General features: G+C 35.8%; 2 protein-coding genes across 2 annotated transcripts in view; one reads left to right on the top strand and one right to left on the bottom strand.

The window, feature by feature from the left end:
- Positions 1-427: 427 nt before the first annotated feature.
- LOC107570042 (cyclic nucleotide gated channel subunit alpha 4) lies at positions 428-7350 on the bottom strand. The gene is made up of 7 exons (XM_016256239.1): positions 7229-7350; positions 6927-7028; positions 6539-6645; positions 5654-6323; positions 2454-2613; positions 2108-2273; positions 428-1047 (listed from the first exon to the last, which is right to left on the bottom strand). The coding sequence occupies exons 1-7, from the start codon at positions 7348-7350 to the stop codon at positions 428-430; spliced, it is 1947 nt and encodes a 648-aa protein (XP_016111725.1).
- A 1498-nt stretch (positions 7351-8848) lies between these two features.
- LOC107569793 (FTS and Hook-interacting protein homolog) overlaps positions 8849-18674 on the top strand; it is a 33537-nt gene continuing 23711 nt past the window's right edge. Inside the window, exon 1 of the mRNA XM_016255952.1 lies at positions 8849-8977. The gene's annotated coding sequence lies outside the window, so the exon portion shown is untranslated. The remainder of the gene's footprint in view (positions 8978-18674) is intronic.

The following is an 18674-nucleotide window of genomic DNA, read 5'->3' as shown; positions in this document are numbered from 1 at the left end:
AACACTGCATTCATAACAGTACAGATTGTCTTTTGTATCTATATGCCACAATTTTATTATATTCATAGTATGGTACACTGATATACACTATACTGTTCAAACGTGTTTTTAAATGTTTTTGAAAGAAGTCTCTTCTGCTCATCAAGGCTGCATTTATTTGATCAAATATAAAGTAATATTGTGCAATATTATTACAGTTCAAAATAACTGTTGTAATATATTTAAAAATGTAGGCTAATTTATTCCTGTGATGGTAAAGTGGATTTTTTTAGCAGAATTATTTATTCGAAATAGAAATCTTTTGTAACATTCTAAATGGCTTTACTGTCACTTCTGATCATTTTAATGCATCCATAATTTATAAATATACCCCAAACATTTAAACTATATTTTACATATATTTGAATATTTTTCAAATATTCTCTACTTACATTTCATCTCTTTTCTGATCCTGTGTTTCTGTCTTTGTTTGCTCTTCCCCGGTCTCTTCTTTCTCCTTTTCACTTTTCTCATTCCCTCCTACATTCTTCTCCTTTTCTCCCAGGCTTTCCTCTCCTCCATCACCCTCTCCTCTCTCTCCTTCCACTACTGGTTCCTCTTCATCTTCCTTCTCCCCATCCCCATCCCCATCCCCAATCTCCCTCTCTTTTACTTTTTCCCGCTCTTCTATTTCTCCCTGTGCACCCTCGGCCACAATGCCTTCCCATCCTTCGGTCTGCAGTTCCAGTTGTTCCACTCTTTGCATCATTTTTCGGGCACTAGACTCCAGTTCAGCTATCAGCCGAGCCAGTTTGGTCTGCAGGGCCTCTAGGCTGGCCTCTAAGCGCTTCACCTTGTCCTCCGTTTTCTCCACCTCTCCCTCCCCTTCGTCTGTCTCTTCCAGCATCCCAATTTTTGTCAGGATCTGACGACCCTTCTCCTCCAACAGGCGTTTGGCTGCAGGGTACTCAAGAAGTGTTTCAGTCAGGTCTTCTTTCGATAGGCTGAAGAGATCTGAGTAACCAATGCTGCAAATGTTGGCTGTTCGCCTATTTCCTGATTTGTTACCTGTGCATTAATGAGAATTGTGATGAATTTGTGTTATATATGGTGATTCATTATGTGTTTACAGCTAAATATGTTTTTATACAACAAAAGCAGATGGTGTTTTTATTGCTGAACTCCAAAAATTAATTAATGTAGTCCATCCACGCAAAATTCTCTGTAGCAAAATGATATTGCATAACACAACCACAAATGATGGAAGATTTTTGTGAAAAACAAATTGTAGTTTTATAGTATGGATTATTTTTTTCTGTATAAATTACTGTCCACATTCTTTCCATGACATTTTCATGGAAGAAAGAAAACAATAAAGTTGCAACCACAAAAAAAAAAAAAAATTTTTTTAAAGGTATTTATTTTATTTAAACATTGTGGAGAAACTGTAATCTCTTCGCATGCATAGAGAAGAAGGGATGAAGGGAAGGGAAGAAGGGAATTTATTATTTCTAAGCCCTTAAAGGAAAGTCTTGAGAACAATTTTCATATTTACAAAACAATAAAAATCATTTTAGTTGTTGTTGTGGAAGGAAATTATAAAAACTTTAGCCATCATCATGATGATGGATATACTATATGTTGTTATTGAATATGAGGAATGTGATTACTAAATTTATCACACAGCTCTGTGGGATACTTGATTCTGATTGGTCAATCGCGCCATCCAGCGGCATGTTATTCCCAGATAACAACAGCCAAATTGAATAACACACCGCTCATCCGGGTACTACGAGTTATCTTGACCGGTACTACTCATATGCTTAACGAGTCACTCCGCTATCGTTGACTGTCTGGCGCCATCTTGTGACTGAAAACACTTAACCACCGCGTGTTACAATGGAAGACTTCAGCATTAATTTCAACATATATGGTGAAAACAAATATTTTTAGCCGTGAAATAAGCGGGATAATGTACATCCAGCCGGTTGTTATCTCAGAATAGACCCCTTCAGGCTGATACAAGACCCCTCCGCTTCGTGTCAGGGTTTATTCTGAGATAACAACCGGCTGGATGTACATTATCCCTTATGTATCGAATACTTTACTCATCTTTATCATTTCCTACCTTTGATATTCAAGATACTGATTTCTCCAAAGAAGTTTCCTTCCCCCAGAACAGCAAACTGAGTGACTCCATCATCTGCAACCACTGCCAGCTTCCCCTCTTTAATGATGTACATCTCATGACCTACATCTCCCTTCTTGCATACATACTCTCCTGGGCTATACACCTAAAGAGGATAGCAATGATGATTAGTGCATGTTTTGGAAGATTTACTAACACATGATACCGTCCAATAATGACAACAGTATAAACATAACACTGCTGAGGTAAAGTATATGCAAGTCTCAGTTCAACTGGCTCTAGTGTTAGACTTAATCCTGTCCAGGTGTGCCACGTGTTTTCTAACCTGTGGGGTGAGTTTAAGTACCAGCTGCTCCAACAGACTGTTCTCACAGTTCTGAAAGATGGTGACTTTGGACAGAGTGGGCAGATGCACACTCACGGCAATTGCTGTCTGAAGTGTGATTGGAAGATGCTGAAGAATCTCAGTCTCCCGTGTGATCTTTCTGTTCCAGACACATGAGAAGATTTGGATGGAACAAACATTTAGATGATATTAATGAGAGAGGAACAGCTTTACGGGATTTAATCTCATGTTACAAAAGAAAATGGCTAAAACTAGTTCCGAGAAAAGCTAGCATCGTTTTTTTTTTTCAGTTGCCATTTGATGTAATATTTTGTTTTCTTTTGCAGTTTAGCAATCTTTTACATTTACACTGCTTTTCAAAAGTTTTGGGTTGATAAGACTTGTAATGTTTTTGGAAGAAGTCTCGCCAATTGCATTTATTTGATCAAAAATACAGTAAAAAGTTAACATTGTGAAATATTATTATTTAAAATTATATTTTGAATTTAAGTCTTTCATAATTACATTTTTAAAGAGCATTTATTTTAATTTTTGTAACAAAAGTATATTTACTGTGACTTTTGGTCAATTTAATGCATCTTGCTGAATAAAAGTATTAATTTCTTAATAACATCTTACCGACACAAAATGTTTGAATGGTAGTGTAACCTAGAAAAAAGTAATATATTTCAAATAAATTTATTTTGTACTAAGAATAGTTCAAATCTATTAACATATTTACTGGCATCGCTTGAGGCTTACTGATATAAAAATGACAATGAATCTTTATTTGGAGTACTATTTGTGTACAATGCACATTTCTTAATATTACACCTAAAATGTGTTTTATGTCACCATTGATGAGGACTGTATGATCTTTTAATAATATATCAGTCTTTAAATGCAAGATATTTAAAGTGTACTATACTTGAAATAGTTCCACTTTAGCTAAATCAAATATACTTCAGTATAATTTTAGTTGGAATTCAGCACAAATAAAGTGCATTATGTACAAAATTAGTTGTTCCAATTTAGCAGACGGTGTTTTCACACTTGAGTCCTCTTTAAAAGAACCGAACCCAGACCCCTTTAAGTGGACCAAGTGAAAAAGGACCCAGTTTTCTTTGTGTTCACACTATCACAGTTCCTGAAAGAGGACTCAGATCCTTTTTGGTCCACTTAAGCAGCTTTGGTGTCTCAGACCTCTTTGTGTTCAGACTGTTGCTTTTTGGATCTAGTCCAGTTCAGTGTTTGAAGGCTGACATTATGGCCTCCGAAACTGGAATATTTTTTATCTTTTGCACAAAAATATAAGTTTCGTACACCTTTTCAATATTTATTTTGAATTGTTTTCCTTGTCTATGTAATCATGTTTAGTTTATAGCACACAGGGTTTTTAAGCTCAAATTTAAGACTTTTTAAGACCTGCACTGCACAGATCAAATTTATGCCATATGAGTGGGGTGGGGCAATGTTTTAAAATGACTGTAAAAAGCATGATTTACAGTTCAGATACAGGTTTTCACAAAAACATTTAAAAAATGAAATACAATTTCAAATGTCAGCCTTTTAAATTTCAAACAATTAAGAAAAGAGTCAAAAATCAAATGTATCAATTATTATAGTAATGGTTTAATGGTTGGTTTAATATAAATCATTATTTTAAACCAGCAGAAGGGCTGTTAAAAAATGCAAATTAATTCTGTGCCAGCATGTGGCGCTTTCAGAACTGCATAAAGATAGACTTTGAAACATGCAGCGCTCATATTTATCCAATTAAATCATGCCTTTTTAATTTAAATCATTGCATTAAGCTATATGGCAATTGTCTTTCCGTCCCCCTTGTACTTTTTATGGCCTTAAATTTGATACAATTAAATTTAAGACTTTTTAAGGACCAGCAGAAAAGGCATGCTGACATTGAGATAGAAAAAAAAAAAAATTGGACAAATAAAATAAAATATAATAAACTGCTTTAAATTTTTCAAGTACAGTACAGGTATCCTTAAATGCAGCATTTCAGTAAGAAATGTAGGTTACTAATCAAAAAAAAAGAAAAAAAAGAAGCATATTAGCCTATTAATCATATGAGTGATAGGCTATATTCTACTGATTCTCATATTAGGCTGCTGTACTACATACTGCACAGATAAGTTACATGCGATTTTTTCCCTAGATGTTTACATTCGATTGAGACAAAACCAACTGTGTTTATGTGAACCATGGGTGTTTTTGACAGTTGAAACAATAAACGCTAAAGAGAGTGTAGTTTAGTCCCCGCTGGGATGTGCGCGCTCGTAGCCTAGGCCTATATAAAAAAAGTTTAAACTGGCAAGGCGCACAGCCGTATCTCTTACAGTTTGGAAGCGGTTGAAATTAAAATAAACGATTGTACGTTGTGAGCGAACAATTTGTAGAAATCTGCCAGAAGAAGCAGCCACTAATTTGTACGGAAACATCTGATGGCCAAACTACAGTGGAATTCGCAAATGGAAAAATCAAGTGAGCCCGGGTCGATTTGTGTTCACAATGCACGTTTTTAGCGAACCGTACCTTTAGCCGAAAGCGAACCGTACTCAGACCACCTCCCGAGATGGTCTCGGTTCGCTTCGCTTCTGAGGGGTCTGAGATCGTTTGGAGTGTTCACATAAGGTCCAAAAATCACGAGACCCGCGCTCAGACCCCTGAAAAGAACCAAAACACCCTTGTATACCAGTTTAGTATAGGCCTACCACAAGAAGCCTACAATTGCAGAGTATCCTATTTTTATTAAGCACATAAATATGTAAATGTAGTAGGCCTATACTTAGCATGAAATAAATGTATTTCAAATACATTTTAATATATTTATTTATCACTAAAGGTAGATAAGGTAGATGTTGCTTAAGTGTCTTTAAATTCTGCCATTTGTGATTTTGCCAAGTCAGACACGTTCCTGGAACAACATTACTGTCCACAAACATAGACCTAACCATATCCCTACATCTAAACCTAACCCTACCCATAATTTATCCCACAAATCGGAGGGAAATGATAACTGAATAAGAGTTCAGAAGCACCTAACCCTTGTTGTAAGCCTAAAACAGACATTTCCTGTAAATTATCCCTCAATTCTGATTGGTTGATTGGGATGTTGTTCCAGGAACATGTTACTTGGTGAAATCACGTTCACACACACACACTATAACGGAAAGACCCACTTGTTGATGTGGAGATGCTGGTACCAGTCGTTGACGCGTTTCTGCAGTTCTTTGTTGATGCGCCGGCTGCGCAGGTAACCCTTCACCAGCTCGTGATTGGGGAAAAACACGTTGTCACGATCACGCAAGCTTGAGATCACGTCCCCCATGCTCCCCACGACAGAAGCAAATACCAGCACGGCGATCAACATGTCTGCGACCAAAAACAGATATTCTTCTTCGCGTTCGGGCGGCGGAGTGTCACCCACTGTGGTGAGGATGAGAGTGGAAAACCAGAAGCAGTAGAAGTACTGGCGTCTCGTGGCAGCAAAGTCCGGGTCGGAGATGTTGGGATAGACCCAGGGATCCGCACCGAAGCCTATGTAATTAGACAGAGAGAAGTAGACGCAAGCGTTCCAGTGGATGAGCACGAAAATATACAGCATGAGTTTGGCGACGCGAAAGGTGTTTGGATAGGATGTGCGCGTTTCCATACGGTCCAGGGCCTCGTTCATACGACCCGTTCGCAGAAAGCGGTTGACCCGAACTAGAGGTGTGTGGATCCCCAGTTTCAGGTAGAGTATATCAGTGGGCAACAGGGAGGCAATGTCCCACTTGAAGCGAGAGGAGCGCATGTAACGCTTTTTTAAAAGGGAGAGGTCTCGCACCAGGATACCCTGCTCCAGAAAACCTGTAAAATAGAAAAACCTTTGATGAAATTATGTCTTGAGGTTTTCCAGTGGCGAACTGAGGAATCACAAATGGTGCCTCAAGTTCCTTTTCATTTGTACAGTGACACGAAGTGAAGTCATTCTATATTTGAAGCAAAGTTGAACATTTAAATAAGTACATTCAGACTAATAGGAAGGCTAAACAAACAAATAAAGCAACTAGATGCACACTTACCTGTGCGAAACCCAATAACTGTGTCAAGCACATAGAACAAGTCACAGATATAATCCAAGGTGAGCCATGTTGCCACAAACTTCTCCTCAATTGCATAGAAGCATGTCCTTTGAACAATACACAGATATTTGAACAAGTTCTCATGTGAAAGTCTACCTGTATTGACTTACTGTAGCAAATTAACTGTTAGGACTTGAAATCCAAAATAGGCCTATATCTGCAAATTTGATATAATTTTAAGAACTAAAATGTTAGTGTCTTTATTAATGTTCGCATTTCAGTTACAAGATTTTTCTAAAATGCTGTAAAAAAATAAAAGTGATTTATTAAAACATAGGCCTACATATGTAGTTCAACACCAATCAGTAAAACCTCAGTGTTTTCCTACCTGAATATTATGATGACCCAATTGTAGCAGATAGGGAGTATCATAATTTGTAACCATGTATAATAAAACTCTTCAGATGGATCAGTTATCCATTCCTTCCAGCTGAAAGATTACAACATTTTGTGTTAGTGTTTTTGTATAGTGTACCTTTTTATCCACACCCCTTAAAATGGTAAAGAACTGTATTTGTGTGTATGTGTGTGTATTTGAAGCATTGTTGTCAAACTTAAACTTCATAGAATTTTTACGTTATAATGTTACAGTAACAAATTTGACAACTAAACATTTGAACTAAAACTCACTTTAATTTTGTAGTCTCTTCTTTCTTCTTCTCTTTTGGTTCTTGTTCCTTATTCTCTTCCTTTTCACCATTCTTGTTCATGCGTTGCCATGTGAAAAGCCTTGCCCAGTGATTTGTGTTCATATTTAGTATTTACAAAGAAAATACGAAGCTAAGTAAGTTTATAACAACATTACAAGACAGATGAAGAAAACGCAACCATTGTTTGACCACTTAGCTGTGTCATCATAACAACAAGCAGCCCCACCCATATGACACAGGTACTATGTGATGCTTATTGCCATGACACCATTTCTCTAGGGGAACAGGTAAGCAGTTTCCTCCTGGCTCAGCAATCTGTGTGAACCAATCAGATTTCTGCAGACTCTGTGGGGTAGCTGAGCAAAGGTAACTGAAATGGAAAATAGTTTTAATGATCCATCAAGTGTCTAAAACCTGAATCAGTTGGCTTACAAACTCAAAACAGTCATTCTTGAGAAGTGGGACAAAACGGTGCAAAATTGAAAAATAAAACCTTGTACTCAGAGAAATGAAACTACATTTATGTGTCTTATATGTACTAAGCTACTGAGCTATGCTTTGATACAACCTCCCAACTTTTCTCTTTTTTAACAAAATGTGCTTTTTTACCTTGGACTGTGTAATATAATTTCAACTTTATCTTTAACAGCATTCAAGATGTTTTTAACATTTCAAAACACATTCTCGTGTTAGCAGACATATTACACTTTCACATGTGACCAACAATTCCACAACCCCTGATATTACCTGATTTTATTACATTTTATTGAATGTCTGACAGTGTTGACAAAAAGTGGGGACGCAACTTTAAAATCTTATTAAACATGCATGTGTCATTCAAAAAAACAACCTTGCTTTGATAGGAGATATTATTAAGTGTTGCTTTTGATAAAACAAGCTCTTTTTCATCATTAAAAAAACATTTTTATCCATTTTATTGCATATGAATGATTGAACCCTTCTCTGTGGACACATTGTTTTAGATGTAGTGAGAGGACAATAAGAAACAAAGATTTGGTATAATAATGAGAAAATTAAATTGAAGGTGATAATTGTGTTAAATACATTCTATTATTAATCCCTCATGACATTTAAAATTGAAAATATTTTTATTTTTAAACCTAGTAGCAGTTACCCTTGCTGGACCTGTTTTGTCCCATGTCTCAAGAATGACTGAAAAAATAGCTCTATTATGTTTGAATACTATAATATATGCAGTATAATAGTAAGCATAGTATGTACTTTATTGTCAATGTATTTTGAAAATGAAATCTTTGTTTTATGATTTTAACTGTATCAGGCAGGAAAAAACATCATATTACCACTTGGTGGCAGCATATACCACAGTTTTTTTTGTTCTGTGCAGCGGTGGACGCATTTTACCCACCATGTGGCCAACTCATGAATATTAATTACGCACCGTGTCTGGTCGCCCTTTAAAGGTTACAACCCAACGCAACGTCATCGCAATCTAATAAATATTCATACGCCACTTCATCAATTCTACAATTTCCCCGGCGGAGGCGCTCCGAGCAAAACAACAGACTTCTCGGCATGGTCGCCACCCTCCGGCGTGACGTCACAGCGTCCCGTGCGCGTGGGTGTGTCCGTGGAATCTGAGGAGAAAGATGGCTGCGGGACGAAGGGAGAGGTTGACAAATCTGAGATTCGCCGTTTGATGATAGACAGGTTTCAGCGGAGGACGAAGCGGAAAACAGCACTCGCTTGCGTAAGTATTTTTTTGCTCAGGTTTTAACGGTCGAATCGCGCTGTGTGGTCTCGTCAGTGTTCATTTCCCGCTCGGCTCGCGAGCTCAACGGTCAGCGTCAAATCTGATCTGACCCGTTGCGAGCTCACTGTGCGGCTAACGGTGAAACTCCACACAGATGAGACGAGAAAAATATCACTGGCAGTGGAAGAAAATATGCGTAAGTTATACTCTATAAACCATGCTAATGTTGAAAGCGTCAAGCATTAGGTTTGATTTGTTTTATCCACTTGACATAACCACACAGAATAACGGTTTTCAACCGCTCGGTTTGTTTTTAAACACGTTATGTGTTTAAAACGACACATCACTGCGTGGGAATGTGTAGCGTGACACATAACTAACGTACTCGTACTGAAAGTGAGAAAGACAGAGCTGCATTGGCATAAACTTGAATAACTATGTGATTGACAGCCGTTTAGGTATTTTTAGGTCAGCTTCTTGGAATGAACCATTAAAGCGATTTTGTTGTCGTGTTTTTTTACTGTGCTGTTATGAGTGCCTTTTGACCTGCATGATTATAGTAAATGGTGTGGTGGTTCCAGTTTTAACCTCTAAAATGTTTACGTTGTCATAAGTGATGAACCCCAGGCTTCAAAATGACTGTTATGTTGTTGTGTATCCTGAGTACGTTAAGTTACTCAACACTTGGCTGTGGGGCAGGTGAGAATTATGGTGCATTATTTCAGTCCAAATCATATATAATCATGTGGTCTATCCTTTGTAACTAACCTTTTTTTAAATGGGTCAAACCTTAAGTCTGATTATGATAGTTTATTCACTCAGATGTGATGTGTGGTTGAAAACAATCTCTCATGAATATGATTATGATTATGCACTGGGTGGCAGCAATGGAAGCTGCTCCTTTGGGTTGGAATGTGTCCTTCATATAAAAGCCTGTTGAGATTTTTATGAAGACTATACATGAAGTCACTGTATTTATCAATAAATGTGAGAGTTGACCGTGTTCCTGGATTGAATATATGCTCTGTATTTATAATAGGATATTATGGCAGGGTTATGAGTGGAAATTGAGTTTTTGAGGGGTCTGCAGAAAAGTAGTGATGCTCTAGTAGGTTCTCGGCCTTATTTCTGTTGATAGTGTATTATTCAATGTTTAACAGGTTTTATCTTAGTATTTAATTATTTCAGGTGTAGGTGCTGGGATTTCTCTCAGCTACTAATTATTGATTACTTTGATCTAAAACCGTATTGATGATTCTCATCCTTCATCTTATTGTTACAAATTCTGTGTAAAGCCCATTTTTGCAAACATTTTTCTTGGAAAAGCTGATGTCTATAATAATTAAGACCAGTGTTATTTTAGTATAATTGAAATATTATTATAGTTTTTCATTAATATTAAAATTTTTGTTTTTTCATGTTCTCTGTTTCATGCAATTTTTGATAAAAATGTAGTAATTTTGTAGTGTGTTTTTGTCATTTTTTTTGTATGTCCATATAGTTTTTATACATTTTTATCTCAAACTAAATGAAAATTTCTGCCTTGGCAGCTAGCTGAGTATAATATGTTTAAAGTTTTTAAAATATTTTATTTCACGTCCCATTTTTTATTGTTTTAGTTGTCTGCAGTAACTCTGATTCAATCATGCTTTTGCTCCATAAAGTCAGCTACTAGAGCAACATTTCTGTGCCATAAAACCATATAAGCTTTTGTGCTCTAGTGAAGATGTACTTCAGACTCTCTTCGTCTGTCTTTCTGTCTTCACCCCCTCTGCACAGACACATACACACAATTGCTGGAGTCATTTTGAGGCGTTGTGTTCAGGTTTATTTCCCTTCAGAAAATGCTGCAGCAGTCCTAAACTCATTTGAGTGTCAGAATGACTGAACTTTGAACCCTTGATGATTATAACCCAAGGAATGCACTCGTTCTTTCTCTCTCTCGCTCTGTTCTGTTGTTCTCCTTATTTCCAACTGTCAGTGGTCGACACTCTCTAGTTGGATTCCAGTGAATTTAGTCATTTATAGTTTTGTATGATTCACCTTTTCCATTTTTGCCTCAATTGGCATAAATATGAAGCATGCCATAAGAGAAGTAAATGCATGGCCTAAAACTTGAGTCATAAGGAAGTATGAGCATTTTGTGGTAAAGACACATTTCAGATGTCCTTTCTTTTAAATAACCAGATTTGCAGAGTAATGTGAATCGTGTAGAAAACAGCCTTGTTTAAGCAGACTACTGTATATTTAGGGGTAGTGTGTTTTGTGCAATGTCTTGATTGAGGGTACAGTGATTATTGAAGAGCAGAACTGTTATCTTATTAACCCCTTTTCTTTTTACTTAGTGGTAGCAGCACAGATCCATAACCATTAGGTTAGGTCCACCTCATCAGCTTAAAGAGTGCACTGATGTGAATCTAGTAATTACACTTCTGTTTACCTGCTCCTGATCTGCTACCATTAAGACTTTACCTGTGAGCTGCCAAGACAGACACCTGGCTAATGATTTATTGACCTCAGGGCTATAAGAGAAAGAGAGTCCTCTCCATTTGCTTCTCTATCTCTCTCTCTCTCTTTCTCTCCACCCCTTTATCCCCTTCTGTCACATTCTCAAACAGCCTTGCACTATACTATAGGTTGACATGCAAATCCATTGGTATAACAATTGTTTTGTAATTGATTCAGCAGCAGTGTGTTTTAGATTTTAAAGTACTACAAAATTTGTATCTCTAGATATATACTTTGTTATATGAACAAATACTGTATTTTCCAGAAGATGTCACATTTTTTACCATCTACAACGTGCTGGAACTTATATGATGTTCATAATATAATTAATGTTAAGCACATAAAACATCCGCAAAGCACACTTGCATATTATGCATGTTATGCAGCACTGCATGTTATGCAGGCCCAAATTTATTTGTATGGCACATCTTGCACATTCGATAGATTCAGCTTCACTTTAAATAAATTTGTTAAGGCTTGGCATTAATAATGAGTTAGTATAGTTAAAGAATACCACTTTAATTTATTTTTGTTTTATACTTATATATTTTTATTCCTATTCTGTTCTGAATACCATTCAATTTGAAGGATTTGGTGTGGAGTGAGGGGAGTAATATACATTTATAGTTTCTATAATGTTTATAAATGCTTTTTATTTACTTGTATTTTAGATTATTTCTGAATGTGACTTATATACACCAATGCAACTTATTGTTTGTTAGTTTTTTCTGGCAACAGTGCAGTTTTGACCCAGTGCAACTCATTTTCAGTGTAATACTGTTTCACAAAAATTAAGTATGCAAATCTCTAATTTTGGTAAATGCTTAATTTACTGACATCACATGCTGAAATATTTTATTGATTATATAAGTTAAAATATTTAAGTTGATTAAAAATGTTCAAGCTATTTTTTTCAGAGCCTCGGCCCTTAAACATTGCATTTTAAGGCAACTTTACAGACAAGCTTCATGTTATATTCTATTTCATGCTGTTCTGTGCATCTAGCTGTTTGAATGTATGTATTAATGTATGAATTGATGACTCGATCAACCAGGGAAGTCCTGAACCACTCTTCTTACTGTTGAGCCTTGGTGTTTGAGTCAGGGTAACCAGTATGCATTTGCATTAATAACTTGTGAGTGCATGTTTATGCACATGATGCAGGTGTCTCCTCTATGTGTCCTTACTGCCTGGGAGATGATCTTTCGGTTCAGCATGATTGTCCTCACCAATGATATTGATTCTTACAGTTACAATTATTGAAACACTTTGCATGTACTTGTGGCGAGTCATAACTGTTTGTGTTTGTTAATGTTTTAAAAGACATATAGATGTGAATCTTGATATGCCAGTAGTGTGCATCTGTGGTGTTTGTGGTTGCAGGGTCGATAAAGAAATCACAGTGAAACACAAGGAGCTGACTGTTCTCCCTGGGGCATTAAGCAGTCAGTAAGCAGGCAGAGCTAACTGACTCTGGACTGCACAGATAATCTCCGCTGTTTAGTCCCATTACAGCACCACTAGTTGTGTTATGCTGGAATGTTGTAGCCACTAGCCAGCAAAGCGTTCGTAAAAACTCTTTGTCTCCGTGAGTTACCAAAAATGTATCTTGGGATTTGAGAAACAGGTGAGTGACCGTGTCAATAAGGTAAGACCAGGACGAAGCACACAAATTATTCTTTATGTTGGTGTGGCAGCTAATATTATTTATAGACGGTAAGCCTGGTTTATTCGCATTTATACAAATTAATGCCTTAATCTTAGCAGAAAGTCTTAAACTCAAAAATAAATGAATGTCTTCCTCAGTATTTTTTGTTTTGTTTTCCAATACAAATATCTAAACCTCTTTTAAATCAAGTCATATTTACTTGAGATGAAAATGGAACGTATAAAGAAATTGAGCAAAATGTAAGCGAGTTTATGCTTAAAACAAGATCAAACATCTAGGGCTGTGACGGTGGCAGATTTTTAACTACCACCGGTGGCACGGTGTTGAGATATATATATATATATATAACTAGGGATGTAACGATTCACTCAACTCACGATTCGATTCACGATTCTTTTTTTTACAAAATGAGATTAAGACAAATTATAAATTAAATGTCATTTTATTATTGCTTGGACAAAATACTGCACGTTTCTTTGTGAAATTGAAATATAACACTAAAATAATATAGCGCTTGCATATTATTGCTCTTTTGTTGGTTTTGATTGAAAAGCGTCTGCTAAATAACAAAATTTAAATATATGCTAATGTAAATGTATATAACAAAACTAAATTTAAAACGAGCCCCAAATCAAATTAGTAACACTGATAAAAAAAAATCTTCATATAAACAAAATAAGGCTTTGTCTATGCTCTTTCCATTTAAAATGAGGCAACCACTGCATTTTAATCATGATCCAAGCAAAAATGCTGCATACATGAATCATGAACAGTTTTTAATCTAAATTAGTTAGTAGGTTGTATAATTTCGAATTTTGAAGCGAAAACAGAATGATTTGACTTCAGTTTTGTGAAACTATACAAAAAATATCTGCATGAAAGCTGAGCTGAACGAGATGCAGATTGACCCTCTGCCAGCAGGTGGCGCTTAAAGCGTTTCCGCTGTAAACAAAGCAGTGCTGTACTTATGAACTTTAATATGCATTATACAGAGGCAAGATGAAAAGAAAAAATAACATCTAAACTTTTCTAAACATACATTCATATAAACTCCTACCCCTTAAATGAATCGTGATTTGTTTAGCATCTCAACCGATTTGAATCGTCACATATTTGAATCGATTTTCAACCGGCTCGTGGTTATTCGTTACATCCCTATATATCACTAATATTATATATATTTACATTTAAGAACATGCCTCTGAAATGGTTTTCAAAACTGTCCAGGAGCAGCCCAGCACTGTCTCACTCATCTAACACACCCGATTTAACTCGTCGGCTCGTGTTTATTTTAGCACTTCAGTCAGTGAATACGCAGCCTGCAAAACACTAAAATAAATATCAAAGAAATGATACCGTTAAACAAGAAAGTAGCCTAAATAAGAAAGTTAAATACACCCTGTCTACAGGACGCGAGCTGTGCAGCGCGACAAAATACTATAAAACTCATTATAACAGTGCTGTACTTATGAACTTTAATATGCATTATACAGAGGCAAGATGAAAAGAAAAAATAACATCTAAACTTTTCTAAACATACATTCATATAAACTCCTACCCCTTAAATGAATCGTGATTTGTTTAGCATCTCAACCGATTTGAATCGTCACATATTTGAATCGATTTTCAACCGGCTCGTGGTTATTCGTTACATCCCTATATATCACTAATATTATATATATTTACATTTAAGAACATGCCTCTGAAATGGTTTTCAAAACTGTCCAGGAGCAGCCCAGCACTGTCTCACTCATCTAACACACCCGATTTAACTCGTCAGCACGTGTTTATTTTAGCACTTCAGTCAGTGAATATGCAGCCTGCAAAACACTAAAATAAATATCAAAGAAATAATACATTTAAACAAGAAAGTAGCCTAAATAAGAAAGTTAAATACACCCTGTCTACAGGACGCGAGCTGTGCAGCGCGACAAAATACTATAAAACTCATTATAATCAGTGATGCTACATTGGATGCTGCACGACATGACAAATCCCCGACAGTAAACTGCCGCGTTCTATTTATGAGGTACTGACACAGAGTTCAAATGTCCTGTGTAGACACTAGACAGACCCAACCTGTTGCGACGAAGAGTCGTCGCGTCTGGTGTAGACACGGTTCACTGTTCCACTACTGTTATTACAGTATAAAACTGTAATTTACAAACAAGAAAATTTTTATGTAAACCAGTAAATTCAACAATGCACACTGCTATTAAAATCTGTTTTGTACCTTTAACATACTGACAACCACCATAATAATGCAGGTGGTAAAAGAGAAAGCCACATGAAGAATCAAAGCTCATCACAAGTAGCTTCGCCACAAGCTGAAGTACATACTAATATATAGAAGGTGCACAGAGTCATTCATGCAAACACAAAACACCATCATGGTAACACACATGATACTTAAATAATGCATTAAACTTTCATTAAACAGAAGATGTAACAAAGCCCAAATATACATAACTATTAACAAAAACTATTAAAAAAAACATGATTATTTAAACAAAATACTTTCAAATGTGGACTGTCATGCAGGGAATTCTGGGAATATCAGTTTACAGTTTTTGACTGTATATTATACATTGATTTGTTATTCTTCTAAAAACTGTAAAATTAACAGCATTTTACTGTAAAATTACATGAAATGTCTGGTTAGATATTTTACAGTTTTTCCCTGTGTATATAGTAGGGGAACTTACTGTTAACCTATTAACAATTTTACAGTTAAAATTACACTTATTTTTTACAGTGTAAGTTAGCTACCAAAAAAAAAAAAGCCCAGAACTGCTTTTCTGACTGATATGACACAAACAATGTAAACCATTTGTACATTCTCTAACACGCATATTTTAGATTCACAATACATTTAAAAGCCTCTGGTGTGTAAAAATAGTAAATGTCCTCCTGTTTTTTTTACCCTAATAAAAGTTAAAGGGGCATTATTGTCATTTTGCATTATTGACACTATTTTCCTAATTAATGCTGTTCAGTTGCTTTGACACAATCTGTATTGTTAAAAGCGCTATATAAATAAAGGTGACTTGACTTAAATAGTTAATAAAGAAACTTCATTCTAATGCTCATTATATTAGTGTTAGCCGTGTTTATGCTAACAATTAACTACTCTAATAACAACGTTCATTTCAATCCGAATTTCAATTAAAATATTGAATAATATTCATAACCGAAGCGGTGTTTCCCACAGACTTGCACTTTATTTGTGGCGGTATAAATATATGCAGATTCATTCTCTGCCAGCAGGAGGCGCTGTTGGAGTGGGCGAGATAGAGATTTCCCTGGTAACGGCTGTAATCAAATAAGCTGTGCTCACAAACTGCTCAGGCATTACAGAGGCAAGATGAAATGAAAATGACATCCATTATTTTCTGAAGACAGTCGTTTCCTTCAGAAATACAGTGATATAAAAACACCCGCACCGGGTTTCGACTTTGACTGGGGATGTAACGAATAATCGCGAGCCGGTTGAAAATCGATTCAAATATGTGACGATTCAAATCGGTTGAGATGCTAAACAAATCGTGATTCATTTAGGGGTAGGAGTTTATATGAATGCATGTCTGAGGGGAACTTACTGTCTTTAGAAAAGCTTAGATGGTATTTTTTCTTTTCATCTTGCCTCTTGTATAATCTATTTTAATATACCTCTATAATGTATATTAAAGTTCATAAGTTCAGCACTGCTTTGTTTACAGCGGAAAACAAGGAAACGCTTTAAGCGCCACCTGCTGGCAGAGGGTCAATCTGCGTCTCATTCAGCTCAGCTTTCATGCAGATATTTTTATGTATAGTTTCATAAAACTGAAGTCAAACCATTCTGTTTTTGCTTCAAATTTTAAAATCTGTTTTGTACCTTTAACATACTGACAACCACCATAATAATGCAGGTGGTAAAAGAGAAAGCCACATGAAGAATCAAAGCTCATCACAAGTAGCTTCGCCACAAGCTGAAGTACATACTAATATATAGAAGGTGCACAGAGTCATTCATGCAAACACAAAACACCATCATGGTAACACACATGATACTTAAATAATGCATTAAACTTTCATTAAACAGAAGATGTAACAAAGCCCAAATATACATAACTATTAACAAAAACTATTAAAAAAAACATGATTATTTAAACAAAATACTTTCAAATGTGGACTGTCATGCAGGGAATTCTGGGAATATCAGTTTACAGTTTTTGACTGTATATTATACATTGATTTGTTATTCTTCTAAAAACTGTAAAATTAACAGCATTTTACTGTAAAATTACATGAAATGTCTGGTTAGATATTTTACAGTTTTTCCCTGTGTATATAGTAGGGGAACTTACTGTTAACCTATTAACAATTTTACAGTTAAAATTACACTTATTTTTTACAGTGTAAGTTAGCTACCAAAAAAAAAAAAGCCCAGAACTGCTTTTCTGACTGATATGACACAAACAATGTAAACCATTTGTACATTCTCTAACACGCATATTTTAGATTCACAATACATTTAAAAGCCTCTGGTGTGTAAAAATAGTAAATGTCCTCCTGTTTTTTTTACCCTAATAAAAGTTAAAGGGGCATTATTGTCATTTTGCATTATTGACACTATTTTCCTAATTAATGCTGTTCAGTTGCTTTGACACAATCTGTATTGTTAAAAGCGCTATATAAATAAAGGTGACTTGACTTAAATAGTTAATAAAGAAACTTCATTCTAATGCTCATTATATTAGTGTTAGCCGTGTTTATGCTAACAATTAACTACTCTAATAACAACGTTCATTTCAATCCGAATTTCAATTAAAATATTGAATAATATTCATAACCGAAGCGGTGTTTCCCACAGACTTGCACTTTATTTGTGGCGGTATAAATATATGCAGATTCATTCTCTGCCAGCAGGAGGCGCTGTTGGAGTGGGCGAGATAGAGATTTCCCTGGTAACGGCTGTAATCAAATAAGCTGTGCTCACAAACTGCTCAGGCATTACAGAGGCAAGATGAAATGAAAATGACATCCATTATTTTCTGAAGACAGTCGTTTCCTTCAGAAATACAGTGATATAAAAACACCCGCACCGGGTTTCGACTTTGACTGGGGATGTAACGAATAATCGCGAGCCGGTTGAAAATCGATTCAAATATGTGACGATTCAAATCGGTTGAGATGCTAAACAAATCGTGATTCATTTAGGGGTAGGAGTTTATATGAATGCATGTCTGAGGGGAACTTACTGTCTTTAGAAAAGCTTAGATGGTATTTTTTCTTTTCATCTTGCCTCTTGTATAATCTATTTTAATATACCTCTATAATGTATATTAAAGTTCATAAGTTCAGCACTGCTTTGTTTACAGCGGAAAACAAGGAAACGCTTTAAGCGCCACCTGCTGGCAGAGGGTCAATCTGCGTCTCATTCAGCTCAGCTTTCATGCAGATATTTTTATGTATAGTTTCATAAAACTGAAGTCAAACCATTCTGTTTTTGCTTCAAATTTCAAAATTATACAA

The sequence above is a fragment of the Sinocyclocheilus grahami genome, unplaced genomic scaffold, assembly GCF_001515645.1.
Source record: "Sinocyclocheilus grahami isolate Dianchi unplaced genomic scaffold, SAMN03320097.WGS_v1.1 scaffold28.1, whole genome shotgun sequence".
Classification (NCBI taxonomy): domain Eukaryota; kingdom Metazoa; phylum Chordata; class Actinopteri; order Cypriniformes; family Cyprinidae; genus Sinocyclocheilus; species Sinocyclocheilus grahami.
This window is presented reverse-complemented; position numbering and strand designations above follow the sequence as displayed.